Source organism: Coregonus clupeaformis, unplaced genomic scaffold (genome assembly GCF_020615455.1).
Source record: "Coregonus clupeaformis isolate EN_2021a unplaced genomic scaffold, ASM2061545v1 scaf0307, whole genome shotgun sequence".
Taxonomy (NCBI): Eukaryota; Metazoa; Chordata; class Actinopteri; order Salmoniformes; family Salmonidae; genus Coregonus; species Coregonus clupeaformis.
Genome location: NW_025533762.1, coordinates 192,645 through 209,655, shown reverse-complemented (window position 1 = coordinate 209,655; position 17,011 = coordinate 192,645). Strand labels below are relative to the sequence as shown.

The 17,011-nt window shown below is 41.4% G+C and overlaps 1 protein-coding gene across 4 annotated transcripts in view; it reads right to left on the bottom strand.

Annotated features, from left to right (window-relative positions):
* The window catches only part of syt14a (synaptotagmin XIVa), a 186,908-nt gene extending 170,105 nt beyond the window's left edge, over positions 1 to 16,803 (bottom strand). For all 4 annotated transcript variants that reach the window (XM_041848356.2, XM_041848358.2, XM_041848357.2 and 1 more), the window contains exon 1: positions 16,060 to 16,803. In XM_041848356.2, the coding sequence (XP_041704290.1) occupies positions 16,060 to 16,330 (271 nt within the window). In that variant the 5' untranslated portion in view covers positions 16,331 to 16,803. The remainder of the gene's footprint in view (positions 1 to 16,059) is intronic.
* Between the last annotated feature and the right edge of the window lie 208 nt (positions 16,804 to 17,011).

Here is a 17,011-nt window from a genome sequence, read left to right as displayed (position 1 = left end):
TTTCATTCGTGTTTGTGGGATTTTGTTTCTAGTCTGTTTATGTTAGACCGTGAACTGTCACGTATCGTTTGTTGTTTTTGATCGTGTCTCTAAATAAAGAGTGTTTGCCTGCAACGCTGCGCCTTGGTCCTCATCTGTTCTAGACGAGCGTGACAATGAGGGGGAAAAACAATTTAATAAATTTCAGAATAAGGCTGTAACGTAATAAAATGTGGAAAAAGTCAAGGGGTCTGAATACTTTCCGAATGGACTGTACAAACAGTGCTGTAATTTCTAAATGGTTCACCCGATATGTATGAAAATACCCTCAAATTAAAGCTGCACTTTAACCTCAGTCATTGTATCTTTTCATATCCAAAGTGCTGGAGCACAGAGCCAAAACAACAAAAAAAGGTGTCACTGTCCCAATACTTTTGGAGTTCACTGTATTAGCTGTTCTTTCAATGACGTTATGCCCTCCAGTTCTGATATAACTGCTGATATAGCAGCATCAACACTAACCTCCTCAAGAGCAGCCATTGTTGTTATGATTACAGGCGCTTTTCATTGCTGTCATCAAATAACCACGCCCACAGATTATCAGAGGACACTGATTGGTCCAGCCTTACGGTTGAGGCAGAGAGAGGGGCTCAAACGGTTTGAATCTGGTCGTGACTAGACGTAATCCATGTAGCGAAAAAGAATGTAAACTCCCAAGATCAGGATGGTTTGTACAAGGCTACAATTCGCTGACGCTACACGTGCCATTTGCGCTCTTCTAAAAGACAAACACGATTTGAGAAATAGAACTGCAATTTTTAAAGGTACTGGTTGACTGTCTTTTAGCTAGCTAGGTCTTTTTAATTTGTTTAAATTTGCACTAAGAATCATATACTGTACCTGTTGATAGAACCGTAGTAGCCATTTATTAACTAATCTCCTTGTGGGACAATGGTTATGGTAGATGGTAAATATGAAAAGAGAAAAACAACACTTTTTGACTAGATAATTTCAACAAATAATTTCTCCACAGGCAGTTCTAAATAGTGACAGGGGTTGGCTCTCATTTGAGTGATAGCTTGACTATCAAATCTGTTTGTGGCCAGCAACTTTTATAAAAGAGAACGCCCCAATTTTTCACTGCCATTTGAGTTTAAAAATGACAACTGTGTTCTAAATCCTGCAATGGACAGGCGCGTATGACACAAGCAACAGTTCCAAACCAAACATATTAATCTGTTTAAAGCAAATCGATTTAGTGACATCTTGATGACTATAAACTTTTAGGTCCCACTTTAAATGACGTTCAGCTTATAAAGGCTTCATAATGCCTTCATAAGCACTACATAAATGTGTTACAAAGCATCTCTAACCATATGTCATGCTTTATAAAACGTTCATAAATGTGCCATAACCATGTGACAATAACCAATGTCAAATATGACATAAACATGTGCTTTATAAAGGGTGACATGTTGTGTTGCAGGGTGACACACTAAAGAGAAGTCATGTTAGTCACATTACACCAGGCAACAATTACCTTGATGAAAGCCCCCAACATAAGGAAATTGAAAGAGGCTTCCTTCTGAAACCAGGTTACATGTTCCTCAGTACACAAACACGCACACAGAAATATAACAAGCCATACAGTGGGGTGCTGGGCCCAGTCAGGTCTTTGACAACAATATAACAAGCCATATCGTGAGGTGCTGGGCCCAGTCAGGTTTTGGACACCTTCACCCTCTCTTCCGCTGAAAGAACAACCACAAAATGTTGGCACCATTGTAATATGTTGTAATCAAGCCCTGGTCTCCAGCATGGGAACAGAAGAGGAATACCTGGTGCGGTAGTCTCAGGTACTGTAGGACTACTCCAAATCATCTCAGCTCTGACAAACACACACAAAAGCGCAAGCTTTGCAGTTCCATCAACTCATCTAAATACCTTCAACCTTCATAAAATCGGCAGAACGCATATAAACTATTTATTGACACTTTGTCCTGTAATACTTTGTTTGAAATGAGGCACCTTCGGTCATTCATAACACATCCATAAAGAGTCTACATCGCATGACACTGTACTTACTTTAAAAAGTCAGACAACATTGGTCATTTATAACACATTCATAAATGCCTTATATCCTATGATGCTGTACTTACTATAAAGTCAGACAACTTTGGTCATTCATAACTATGGCTGTTATGGTGACCGTATTACCGCCACACTGACGGTCACGAGTCATGGTGGCAGTCAAATTCCACATGACAGTTTAGTCACGGTAATTAGGCTTCTCCAAGCTCTGATGCTGCTGATAGTAATTTTGGTAGGCAACTAATGACTAACTGCCAGGTACTCGATTATCCCTCTAATCACTGACATCAATGCAAATCTAATCAAACACTTCATGAGCTCCTGTTGCGCAACATTTCTACAGGCTATGCAATTGCGTGAGAAAACAGAGTTTTGATAGACTCTTAAAAAGAGGAGGATCCCATGAACTTTCTATAGGCTAGCCTACTATATTTATTTCTCAACATTCCAATATTAAACACATTGCTTCTCTTTACAACTTTTACATTACTGTGTAGTTTTCCAATACAATGGTCTGACGGGGATGTGAACAATCGGTATACATATCCCTAAAGAAATACATTCTCACTACAATACATTTTAATAGAAAGTTAGCAAAAATAGATAAGATATTGGTACCATGGAAATAAAAATACCTGTCCATTTGTGGAAAAATCCCCCTGATTAACTCTTTAGTGATATCCCAGTTTACCTATTTGCTTATGGTCTTGCCTACACCTTGCCTACACCTAGCAACCTGTTTTTAAAATGAATGAGCAAAAAAGATTCCATTTTATTTGAAATGGCAAACCAGACAAAATTAAAAGGGCCTATTTATATAATGAATATGAATTCGGAAATGATGAAATATTAAAGCACTGGACCTCTCACTAAAGGCGTAAGTCATACAAAAGTTATACTTAAATCCAAACTGGTTCTCTAGCAAATTAGTAAAGAATGTCTCACCCCATGTTCAAGAATGGCCTTTTTCCCGTATTCAGATTACAACCTCTCACTTTCAGTTATTTGAAAAGGAAATCATCTCCGAAATATCACTATTTCTAAAACAAGCCATAGAAAGTTGGTTGCAATTTCAGTTTAATCCACCAGAAAAGACAGAACAAATAATACAACAAATATTGTGGTTAAACTCAAATACACTAATTGATAAAACAAAACATTTTTCACAAAATAAATAATAATAATATTTGTAAATTATATCATGAATAGGACTGGTGTCGTTGTCACACATGCAGATAACAAAAAATATATGGAAATGTCTGCTCTACCCAAAATTACAACCAACTAATTGCAGCATTACCGCAAAAAATGGAAGAGGCAAGTGGAAGGGGGAAAAGTAAGGAACTCGTCTGTCGGCCCTGCATTAAAAACCAAAATTGGTTAAAGAAAATTGTGATTATATATATATATATATAGAATAGAATGTTATATATACAGTGGGGAGAACAAGTATTTGATACACTGCCGATTTTGCAGGTTTTCCTACTTACAAAGCATGTAGAGGTCTGTAATTTTTATCATAGGTACACTTCAACTGTGAGAGACGGAATCTAAAACAAAAATCCAGAAAATCACATTGTATTAATTTATTAATTTGCATTTTATTGCATGACATAAGTATTTGATCACCTACCAACCAGTAAGAAATCCGGCTCTCACAGACCTGTTAGTTTTTCTTTAAGAAGCCCTCCTGTTCTCCACTCATTACCTGTATTAACTGCACCTGTTTGAACTCGTTACCTGTATAAAAGACACCTGTCCACACACTCAAACAGACTCCAACCTTTCCACAATGGCCAAGACCAGAGAGCTGTGTAAGGACATCAGGATAAAATTGTAGACCTGCACAAGGCTGGGATGGGCTACAGGACAATAGGCAAACAGCTTGGTGAGAAGGCAACAACTGTTGGCGCAATTATTAGAAAATGGAAGAAGTTCAAGATGACGGTCAATCACCCTCGGTCTGGGGCTCCATGCAAGATCTCACCTCATGGGGCATCAATGATCATGAAGAAGGTGAGGGATCAGCCCAGAACTACACGGCAGGACCTGGTCAATGACCTGAAGAGAGCTGGGACCACAGTCTCAAAGACAACCATTAGTAACACACTACGCCGTCATGGATTAAAATCCTGCAGCGCACGCAAGGTCCCCCTGCTCAAGCCAGTGCATGTCCAGGCCTGTCTGAAGTTTGCCAATGACCATCTGGTTGTTCCAGAGGAGGAATGGGAGAAGGTCATGTGGTCTGATGAGACAAAAATAGAGCTTTTTGGTCTAAACTCCACTCGCCGTGTTTGGAGGAAGAAGAAGGATGAGTACAACCCCAAGAACACCATCCCAACCGTGAAGCATGGAGGTGGAAACATCATTCTTTGGGGATGCTTTTCTGCAAAGGAGACAGGACGACTGCACCGTATTGAGGGGAGGAAGGATGGGGCCATGTATCGCGAGATCTTGGCCAACAACCTCCTTCCCTCAGTAAGAGCATTGAAGATGGGTCGTAGCTGGGTCTTCCAGCATGACAACGACTCGAAACACACAGCCAGGGCAACTAAGGAGTGGCTCCGTAAGAAGCATCTCAAGGTCCTGGAGTGGCCTAGCCAGTCTCCAGACCTGAACCCAATAGAAAATCTTTGGAGGGAGCTGAAAGTCCGTATTGCCCAGCGACAGCCCCGAAACCTGAAGGATCTGGAGAAGTTCTGTATGGAGGAGTGGGCCAAAATCCCTGCTGCAGTGTGTGCAAACCTGGTCAAGACCTACAGGAAACATATGATCTCTGTAATTGCAAACAAAGGTTTCTGTACCAAATATTAAGTTCTGCTTTTCTGATGTATCAAATACTTATGTCATGCAATAAAATGCAAATTAATTACTTAAAAATCATACAATGTGATTTTCTGGATTTTTGTTTTAGATTCCGTCTCTCACAGTTGAAGTGTACCTATGATAAAAAGTACAGACCTCTACATGCTTTGTAAGTAGGAAAACCTGCAAAATCGGCAGTGTATCAAATACTTGTTCTCCCCACTGTATATATATATATATATATATAAATATATATGGAGGATACAACCTTCCCAGCTCTGCAGATTTTGCTGCGAAGAGACAGTCATTAGATAATTTATTTGGGTACTGTCCATATGTAGCTTGTTTTAGGATACAGGTCCAGGAATGGCTGAAGAATTGCAACATTTACCTGGAGCTAACGCTACAGATAGCAATAATGGGTGATTTGAAAAGTCATAGTCAAATCGATCAATAATATAATAATACTTTTAGCAAAAATGTTTATTTAATTTACAATCAGTAGAAAGTATGAGAATAGAAAGGTTCAGAACTTTTGTGAAGCATCACAGCGCAGTTGAAAAATATTTGGCAAATGGAAATCCAATATGGATGGTGTGAAGAGATAGATAGGAGGGTTGAGTGAAGCTGAAGGGTGGGAATAATAACAACAAGAGAACAAATATAAAATATACTGTACCTGTAACATGTACAGTGAGGGAAAAAAGTATTTGATCCCCTGCTGATTTTGTACGTTTGCCCAATGACAAAGACATTATCAGTCTATAATTTTAATGGTAGGTTTATTTGAACAGTGAGAGACAGAATAACAACAATAAAATCCAGAAAAATGCATGTCAAAAATGTTATACATTGATTTGCATTTTAATGAGGGAAATAAGTATTTGACCCCTCTGCAAAACATGACTTAGTACTTGGTGGCAAAACCCTTGTTGGCAATCACAGAGGTCAGACGTTTCTTGTAGTAGGCCACCAGGTTTGCACACATCTCAGGAGGGATTTTGTCCCACTCCTCTTTACAGATCTTCTCCAAGTCATTAAGGTTTCGAGCCTGACGTTTGGCAACTCGAACCTTCAGCTCCCTCCACAGATTTTCTATGGGATTAAGGGTCTGGAGACTGGCTAGGCCACTCCAGGACCTTAATGTGCTTCTTCTTGAGCCACTCCTTTGTTGCCTTGGCCGTGTGTTTTGAGTCATTGTCATGCTGGAATACCCATCCACGACCCATTTACAATGCCCTGGCTGAGGGAAGGAGGTTCTCACCCAAGATTTGACGGTACATGGCCCCGTCCATCGTCCCTTTGATGCGGTGAAGTTGTCCTGTCCCCTTAGCAGAAAAACAAGCCCAAAGCATACTGTTTCCACCTCCATGTTTGACGGTGGGGATGGTGTTCTTGGGGTCATAGGCAGCATTCCTCCTCCAAACACGGCGAGTTGAGTTGATGCCAAAGAGCTCCATTTTGGTCTCATCTGACCACAACACTTTCACCTAGTTCTCCTCTGAATCATACAGATGTTCATTGGCAAACTTCAGACGGGCCTGTATATGTGCTGTCTTGAGCAGGGGGACCTTGCGGGCGCTGCAGGATTTCAGTCCTTCACTGCGTAGTGTGTTACCAATTGTTTTCTTGGTGACTATGGTCCCAGCTGCCTTGAGATCATTGACGAGATCCTCCCGTGTAGTTCTGGGCTGATTCCTCACCGTTCTCATGATCATTGCCTTTCCACGAGGTGAGATCTTGCATGGAGCCCCAGGCCGAGGGAGATTGACAGTTATTTTGTGTTTCTTCCATTTGCAAATAATCGCACCAACTGTTGTCACCTTCTCACCAAGCTGCTTGGCGATGGTCTTGTAGCCCATTCCAGCCTTGTGTAGGTCTACAATCTAGTTCCTGACATCCTTGGAGAGCTCTTTGGTCTTGGCCATGGTGGAGAGTTTGGAATCTGATTGATTGTTTGCTTCTGTGGACAGGTGTCTTTTATACAGGTAACAAACTGAGATTAGGAGCACTCCCTTTAAGAGTGTGCTCCTAATCTCAGCTCGTTACCTGTATAAAAGACACCTGGGAGCCAGAAATTGTTCTGATTGAGAGGGGGTCAAATACTTATTTCCCTCATTAAAATGCAAATCAATTTATAACATTTTTGACAGGCGTTTTTCTGGATTTTTTTGTTGTTATTCTGTCTCTCACTGTTCAAATAAACCTACCATTAAAATTATAGACTGATCATTTATTTGTCATTGGGCAAACGTACAAAATCAGCAGGGGATCAAATACTTTTTCCCCTCACTGTATATAGGTTCAGAACTTTTGTGAAACAGAACAGTTAAAATTATATGGCAAATATAACTACTGCAAAATAGATAGTCTGTAAAATGTATATAGTGTGTATAGGCTGGAAGTGTTGCTGTCAAAACTATGTAATAACACATATGGAATCATGTAGTAACCAAAAAAAAGTGTTAAACAAATCAAAATATATTTGAGATTTTTCAAAGTAGACACCCTTGGCATTCTCTCAACCAGCTTCATGAGGTAGTCACCTGAAATGCCTTGTTAAAAGTTACTTTGTGGAATTTATTTTCTTCTTAAATGCGTTTGAGCCAATTAGTTGTGTTGTGACAAAGTAGGGGTGGTATACAGAAGATAGCCCTATTTGGTAAAAGACCAAGTCCATATTAATGGCAAGAACAGCTCAAATAAGAAAAGAGAAACGACAGTCCATCATTACTTTAAGACATGAAGGTCAGTCAATACGGAACATTAAGAACTTTGAAACTTTCTTCAAGTGCGGTCGCAAAAACCATCAAGCGCTATGATGAAACTGGCTCTCATGAGGACCGCCACAGGAATGGAAGACCTAGCGTTACCTCTGTGCAGAGGATAAAAGACCCAGCGTTACCTCTGCTGCAGAGGATAAGTTCATTAGAGTTACCAGCCTCAGAAATTGCAGCCCAAATAAATGCTTCACAGAGTTCAAGTAACAGACACATCTCAACATCAACTGTTCAGAGGGGACTGTGTGAGTCAGGCCTTCATGGTCGAATTGCTGCAAAGTAACCACTACTAAAGGACAGCAAGAATAATAAGAGACCTGCTTGCGCCAAGAAACATGAATAATGGACATTAGACCAGTGGAAATGTGTAATTTGGTATGGAGTCCAAATGTGAGATTTTTGGTTCCAACCGCTGTGTCTTTGTGAGACGCGGTGTGGGTGAACGGATGATCTCTGCATGTATGCTTCCCACCGTGAAGCATGGAGGAGGAGGAGTGATGGTGTGGGGGTGCTTTGCTGGTGACACGGTCAGTGATTTATTTAGAATTCAAGGCACACTTAAACAGCATGACTACCACAGCATTCTGCAGCGATACGCCATCCCATCTGGTTTGCTTTTAGTGGGACTATCATTTGTTTTTCAACAGGACAATGACACAAAACACACCTCCAGGCTGTGTAAGGGCTTTTTTGACCAAGAAGGAGAGTGATGGAGTGCTGCATCAGATGACCTGGCCTCAACAATCACCTGACCTCAACCCAATTGAGATGGTTTAGGGTGAGTTGGACCGCAGAGTGAAGGAAAAGCAGTCAACAAGTGCTCAGCATATGTTGGAACTCCTTCAAGACTGTTTGAAAAGCATTCCTCATGAAGCTGGTTGAGAGAATGCCAAGAGTGTGCAAAGCTGTCATCAAGGCAAAGGTTGGCTACTTTGAAGAATCTAAAATATATTTTGATTTGTTTAACACTTTTTTTGGTTACTACATGATTCCATATGTGTTATTTCATAGTTCTGATGTCGTCACTATTATTCTACAATGCACAAAATAGTAAAAATAAAATAAAAACCCTTGAATGAGTAGGTGTGTCCAAACTTTTAACTGGTACTGTATGTGAGAATGCTGTTCATTGACTACAGCTCAGCGATCAACACCATAGTCCCCTCCAAGCTCGTCACCAAGCTTGGGACCCTGGGACTAAACACCGCTTCTGTTACTGGATCCTGGACATGCATGCATAAAAATATATGGGGGATTGGAAATGATGCAGACAATTACATTGATGGAAGCTACAATATTAAAGCTGATCTACCCACTACAGAGGGTAGTGCATACGACCCAATACATCACTGCACAACTATTTTCAGGTCTCTCCGGAGATGTTAGATCGGGATCAAGTCAGGGCTCTGGCTGGGCCACTCAAGGACATTCAGAGACTTGTCCCGAAGCCACTCCTGCGTTGTCTTGGCTGTGTGCTTAGGGTCGTTGTCCTGTTGGAAGGTGAACCTTCACCCCAGTCTGAGGTCCTGAGAACTCTGGAGCAGGTTTTCATCAAGGATCTCTCTGTACTTTGCTCCGTTCATATTTCCCTTGATCCTGACTAGTCTCCCAGTCCCTGCCGCTGAAAAACATCCCCACAGCATGAGGCTGCCACCACCATGCTTCACCGTAGGGATGGTGCCAGGTTTCCTCTAGACGTGACGCTTGGCATTCAGGCCAAAGAGTTCAATCTTAGTTTCATCAGATCAGATAATCTTGTTTCTCATGGTCTGAGTCCTTTAGGTGCCTTTTGGCAAACTCCAAGTTGGCTGTCATGTGCCTTTTACTGATGGGTGGCTTCCGTCTGGCCAGTCTACCATAAAGGCCTGATTGGTGGTGCTGCAGCGATGGTTGTCCTTCTGGAAGGTTCTCCCATCTCCACAGAGGAGCTCTGGAGCTCTGTCTGAGTGACCATCGAGTTCTTGGTCATCTCCCTGACCAAGGCCCTTCTCCCCCGATTGCTCAGTTTGGCCGGGCGGGGGGCTTGGGGCTTCCAAACTTCTTCCATTTAAGAATGATGGAGGCCACTTTTCTTGGGGACCACAATGCTGCAGAAATTTTTTGGTACCCTTCCCCAGATCTGTGCCTCGACACAATCCTGTTTCGGAGCTCAATGGACAATTCCTTCTACCTCATGGCTTGGTTTTTGCTCTGACATGCACTGTCAACTGTGGGACCTTACATAGACAGGTGTGTGCCTTTCCAAATCATGTCCAATCAATTGAATTTACCACAGGTGGACTCCAATCAAGTTGTAAAAACATCTCAAGGATGATCAATGGAAACAGGATACACCTGAGCTCAATTTCTAGTCTCATAGCAAAGGGTCTGAATACTTATGTAAATAAGTTAAATTAAGGCAGTTATACCATTTAAAAAACATTACAATACATTCATAACAGATTTCACAACACACCAAGTGTGTGCCCTCAGGCCCTTACTCCACTACCACATATCTACGACACAAAATCCATGTGTACGTGTGTGTATAGTGCGTATGTTATCATGTGTGTTGCTTCACAGTCCCCGCTGTTCCATAAGGTGTATATTTATATATGTTTTTTTAATCTGATTCTACTGCTTGCATCAGTTAGCTGATTTGGAATAGAGTTCCATGTAGTCATGTCTATACGTAGTACTGTGTGCCTCCCATAGTCTGTTCTGGACTTGGGGACTGTGAAGAGACCTCTGGTGGCATTTCTTTGGGGTATGCATGGGTGTCTGAGCTGTGCTAGTCGTTTAAAACAGACAGCTCGGTGCTTTCAACATGTCAATACCTCTCACAAATACAAGTAGTGATGAAGTCAATCTCTCCTCCAGCCGTGGTGCCCTGTTCTGAGCCAATGTGGCACCTGACCACACGACTGAACAGTAGTCCAGGTGCGACAAAACTAGAGCCTGTAGGACCTGCCTTGTTGATAGTGCTGTTAAGAAGGCAGAGCAGCGCTTTATTGTGGACAGACTTCTCCCCATCTTAGCTAATGTTGCAGCAATATGTTTTGACCATGACAGTTTAGAATCCAGGGTTACTCCAAGCAGTTTAGTCACCTCAACTTGCTAAATTTCCACATTATATATTACAAGATTTAGTTGAATTTCCGAAATACAATGCTTTTAGTTTGAAATATTTAGGACTAACTTGTTCCTTGCCACCCATTCTGAAACTAACTACAGCTCTTTGTTAAGTGTTGCAGTCATTTCAGTCGCTGTAGTAGCTGACGTGTACAGTGTTGAGTCATCCGTATATATATACACACTGTCTATACTCAAAGCCAGTGGCATGTCATTAGTAAAGATTGAAAAAAGTAAGGGGCCTAGACAGCTGCCCTGGGGAATTCCTGATTCTACCTGGATTATGTTGGAGAGGCTTCCATTAAAGAACACCCTCTGTGTTCTGCTAGACAGGTAATGTCTAGCAGGGGATGTAAAGCCATAACACATAGGTTTGTCAAGCAGCAGACTATGATCGATAATGTCAAAAGACGCACTGAAGTCTAACAAAACAGCCCCCAAAATATATTTTAGCATCAGTCATTTGTGTAAGTGCTGTGCTTGTTGAATGTCCTTCCCTATAAGCGTGCTGAAAGTCTGTTTACTGTAAAATAGCATTGTATATGGTCAAACACAATTATTTCCAAAACTTTACTAAGGGTTGGCAACAGACTGATTGGTCGGCTATTTGAGCCAGTAAAGGGGTCTTTACTATTCTTTGTTTAAAAATATACAGTACCAGTCAAAGGTTTGGACACACCTACTCATTCAAGGGTTTTTCTTTATTTTTACTCTTTTCTACATTGTAGAATAATAGTGAAGACATCAAAACTATGAAATAACACATATGTAATCATGTAGTAACCAAAAAAGTGTTAAACAAATAAAAATACAATCTGCAATAATAATGCTGATCTACCTCCTAAAAAATGTATATTAAAATATATAATAATAATAATAATAATAATAATAATAATAATAATAATAATAATAAACTGCACACTGTGGGTTAAGGCATGTGTAAGAAACACAATAAATTAATACTTCTTTGACGTTGGTATTTATTTTGCCTAGGCACCCAGACACACATTCTCTTGGCTGGTACTTGTAGGTTGTGAAGGCCAGTGTCCCTAGTGTTAAAGGTAGGATTGGGGGAGGGGAAGATTATCTTAGATCTGTACCTAGGGGCAACTTAATCCCGGGGCCAATCTGCTACATTGTAGTTCACTGGCACATTGAGTTGAACTTTTCTCTGCACTGTCAGTTCATAATAGCTGTTTCCTAAAATTGTCATATTGTTTCCAAGAATCAAATTAAACACTCATCCAATCACATTGCCAGTTCACTCAGAATGTTTAGGACAAGACATGTATGGTTTTGCATCAATATCCAAATACAATGTACACCAGCTCACTAGCGGTGGGTCGATAAAATCACAGGGGAAGCCAAGCCAGGGGGAAAAAGCCATATTACAACCTGTGTGTTGTGATAATTGCATTGTTTGCTCTATAACCTGTTAGTTCATATGGCTTGCCACCGTGATATATACAGTAGACCTAAGGCCGAGACAATAAGAAGACACAGTGGCAGAATAAATTCAACCACACCTTTGTTTCATCACAAAACCGGAGAGCAACATATTTTCAGTGGAGTCCACAAAGCATATTGCATGGTCAATCAAGTTATTGTTTCGGACTACTAAACAACTATTGGATTTAGAACACCGGTGTGTGTGTGTAAGTAGAAAAAACAATGTTGACTCACCCTACTTGTAGAGAAACGCCAATGCCGTCCTCCTCTCTTTCATGTTACCAAAATGGTCTATGACTCTGTCATACAGTACACGCTTTTAGTTTTTGTTGTCCTCAGCTACCTGGCTAAAATTCCTTTCATGGGCAATGATGAGCCAGCTAGTTAACATTAGCCAACTACATCTGGCTCCATATTGAACTTCCATTCTCTCAGGCCAGGGGCACAATGTATGAATTTATGCTTGGATCAGAATCGCCGCTATATTCATTGGCTAGTAGGGAGAATTAAGTCTTTTTTTTGTCCAAATCCCTATCTCTATCCATGGCTAATTTAGGAAAGGGACAATTTTATCTAGCTAGCTAGCCACCGGAGGACAACAACACAACGAGATGCAACAATTCAAGTTCTTTCTGTCAATTACATTTACATTTACGTCATTTAGCAGACGCTCTTATCCAGAGCTACTTACAGTTAGTGCATACATTATTTAATACTGGCCCCCCGTGGGATTCGAACCCACAACCCTGGCGTTGCAAACACCATGCTCTACCAACTGAGCTACCTCCCTGCCGGCCATTCCCTCCCCTACCCTGGACGACGCTGGGCCAATTGTGCGCCGCCCCATTGGTCTCCCGGTTGCGGCCGGCTACGACAGAGCCTGGATTCGAACCAGGATCTCTAGTGGCACAGCTAGCACTGCGATGCAGTGCCTTAGACCACTGCGCCACTCGGGAGATGTCAATGACATTTGGCATTGGATGTGATGTGACTGGTGTAAAGCCAAATCCAAACTGGCTTCTCTTGACACTTATTTTTCGTGCGCCAGGACCATTCAGTTGAGTTCACTTAGTTTAGCTCAACGCTGATTGGATAGAGATATATATATATTTGTTTTATTATTAAGGGAGGCCAAATGCTCGTAGGCTTCTCTTGTATTCAATGCTATGGGCAGAAACAACATCATACTCTTTTTAACCAGACAACATCAGAAAGATGGGCTACACATAAAGAGACAGAGGGGCCCGTTTTTCTCGTTCGGATGCTTTCTCCAGTGAGATACTGTACATTCAGCCTCTTCTTATTATGAAACACAGACATTTGGCCTCCCTTCACAAATTATTTTATATGTTGTTGTTTTTTATTGGTCAATACACACCACTGCATCAGCTTGCAATGTATTGCTTTTAATTCATGCCACTGCTTTTGATTTATCCTCCTGTTTTATTCTTATGAACAACCAAACTGGGTTTAGAATGGGTTAGTGATGGTCAAGCCATGTGTTTTATTTACTAAACATTGAAGATAAATCTCTGTCAAATTATCATTTTACAAAGGCTATTTTAAGAATTGTATCAAGAAAAAGAAAGAGGTATAATCCTGTAATAGCATATACAGTCAGTGGTCAGAATGAAAGTTATTCAAACTATTGCAGTGAGAAAGCAACCTTGTGTGTGTGGGAGTTTAAGTGGTAACTATGCTGAAAGCACAGCATAAACTAGATCAATCTGCAAAATGCCAAGCTCCCCGAAGGGGACGTATTTAGAAACAGATGTTCATTGGAAACAGGTCAACTCTACACAATATATACTGAACAAAAACATAAATGCAACAATTTCAAAAGATTTTACTGAGTTACAGTTCATATAAGGAAATCAGTCAATTGAAATAATCTATGGATCTCACATGACTGGGAATACAGATATGCATCTGTTGGTCACAGATACAGTATATGTGTCGCAGCTGGATCAGAAAACCAGTCAGTATCTGGTGTGACCACCATTTTCCTCATGCAGTGCGACACATGTCCTTCGTATAGAGTTGATCAGGCTGTTGATTGTGGCCTGTGGAATGTTTTCCCACTCCTCTTCAATGGCTGTGCGAAGTTGCTGGATATTGGCGGGTACTGGAACACGCTGTCATACGCGTCGATCCAGAGCATCTCAAACATGCTCAATGGGTGACATGGCTGGTGAGTATGCAGGCCATGGAAGAACTGGGACATCTTCAGCTTCCATGAATTGTGTACAGATCCTTGCGACATGGGGCAGTGCATTATCATGCTGAAACATGAGGTGATGGCGGCGGACGGCACAACAACGGGCCTCAGGATCTCGTCATGGTATCTCTGTGCATTCAAAATGCCATTCCCCACCAACATGGGGCACTCTGTTCACGACGTTGACATCAGAAAACCACTCTCCCACATGACGCCATACACGCTGTTTGCCATCTGCCCGGCCGGTACAGTTGAAACAGGGATTCATCCGTGAAGCGGGTCAAGACCCTGGTGAGGACGATGAGCATGCAGATTAGCTTCCCTGAGACGGTTTCTAACAGTTTGTGCAGAAATTCTTCGGTTGTGCAAACCCACAGTTTCATCAGCTGTCCGGGTGGCTGGTCTCAGATGATCCCGCAGGTGAAGAAGATGGATGTGGAGATCCTGGGCTGCCGTGGTTACACGTGGTCTGCGGTTATGAGGCCGGTTCAAGGTACTGCTAAATTCTCTAAAATGACGTAGAAGGCGGCTTATAGTAGACAAATTAACATTCAATTCTCTAGCAACAGCTCTGGTGGACATTCCTGCAGTCAGCATGCCAATTGCATGCTCCCTCAAAACTTGAGACATCTGTGGCATTGTGTTGTGTGACAAAACTGCACATTTTAGAGTGGCCTTTTATTGTCCGCAGCACAAGGTGCACCTCTGTTATGATCATGCTGTTTAATCAGCTTCTTGATATGCCACACCTTTCAGGTTGGTGGATTATCTTGGAGAAGGAGAACTGCTCACTAACAGGGATGTAAACAAATGTGTGCACAAAATGTGTTAGAAATAAGCTTTTTGTCAATATGGAACATTTCTGAGATATTTTATTTCAACTCATGAAATATGGGACCAACACTGTACATGTTGCGTTTATATGTTTGTTCAGTATATCCCCTTCTTGCATGTAAGCTAAAAACAGGAAGAACCCAGTCCAAAACCAGCAAACATGTTAGTTCTTCATGTACCACTATTAGAACAGATTCTGCTTGGCTTTATTTGTCCACTGATTAAATGCATTTGGAAAATAAGCAATGAACGAAATCCAGACACCTGCTTGCCTACAGCTCTTTCCTGCTTTGTGCACGAATACACATATCACTATCTATTATTTTTATGAAAAATTAAAGTCTCTACCATTCCCTCACTACAACAGTTTCCCAATCGTAGCCTAAATATGAAACACTCGCTATAGTACAGTCAGACTGAAGTTGAATGGGTTAAAAAATAGCATTCAACAAACAACTCGATCTCTTCTCAATCGAAAATAGCACACAGGCAGGGTGGAACAAAAATCACAGCATTTCGGGGGGAGCGGTCCTTTCAGCACCACAGAAATCACATGCAGAGTAGGCTACACGATCTTTGCAGTGCTGCTATGAGATTCCACTGTTTCCAGTCTAAACCCATCGCGACGTTGCAAACGACTAAAACTTTAGCAAATGTCTGGAAAAGACCACAATATCCCATAAATCAGTACGTTCTCTGAGTATATTTACTCACGTTTGTCGTGTCAATACTAATTACTTTCAATGGATGTTCATTATACAAGAGGAGGAGACCCGTTATTGGCCTACTTACCATCAATCGCCATGATGTTCTGTTTTGGATTCAACCAAAGCGACCGTTGAAGAAGGGGAGAGGCGCAATATAAGCGAGAGGGAAGGGGGATCACTAGATGGTATGGTCTATCACGAAGCTTACCTTCTGTTGGACTACTCCGACTCACCGAGACTGAGGCTCCGCAGAGAGGAAGAGGCAAAGAGAGGCCAACTCGGCCCAAACTCTGTCTTCTCCAGCAGGTGGCGTTTTTTCGCCCACAAGGCAAAGGAGTTTTTGAATGGAAGTCCATGACAGTGTGGAATTTGGACAACAAACAATGTAATGGCTAATTTGCTACGTGAGGCTTAGTTGATCGAATATACGTTTCGTAATGTTTATGTTTAGGTTGTTACAAGTGTACTGATATATGTAGGACACGTGACATGCCGGCAACTTGGAGAAAACAATTTCATATCGGAGGTGTGCCTGTTGTTCACACACGTATCTGCAGTCTCATTGGACCATTCTAGCCAACCTGCTCTCGCTTCCTCCACTGAGGTTTAAGGACTCCTCCCGACTTCTTTCCATCTTTGAAGACACGTCTTTTCAATTGTTAGCGAGGCCACTTGAGTATCTGGTCAATATAATGGATAATCTGTGGGCACGACGATTTGTTTTACAGTGTGTGCAAAAGCATGCATTCTTAGGGAAATTAATTTAGAACATATTTGACCAGGTAAGACCCATTGAGGTTAAAAATCTATTTTGCGAGGGAGACCTGGCAAGAAGGCAAAACATGTATACAGTGAGTGGAATGCAATTAGAGTGGATCTCAAATACATTCCCAGATAAAAAATAAAGGTTATCATTTGTATATTCGTCACCTTAAATGTCAGCCAATTTAAGCATGCAATAAAAAATAAAATATCAATGATACGACAATAATGAATACATTCACAATCTAAACAAACCAGTCCACTCTGAAAGAATG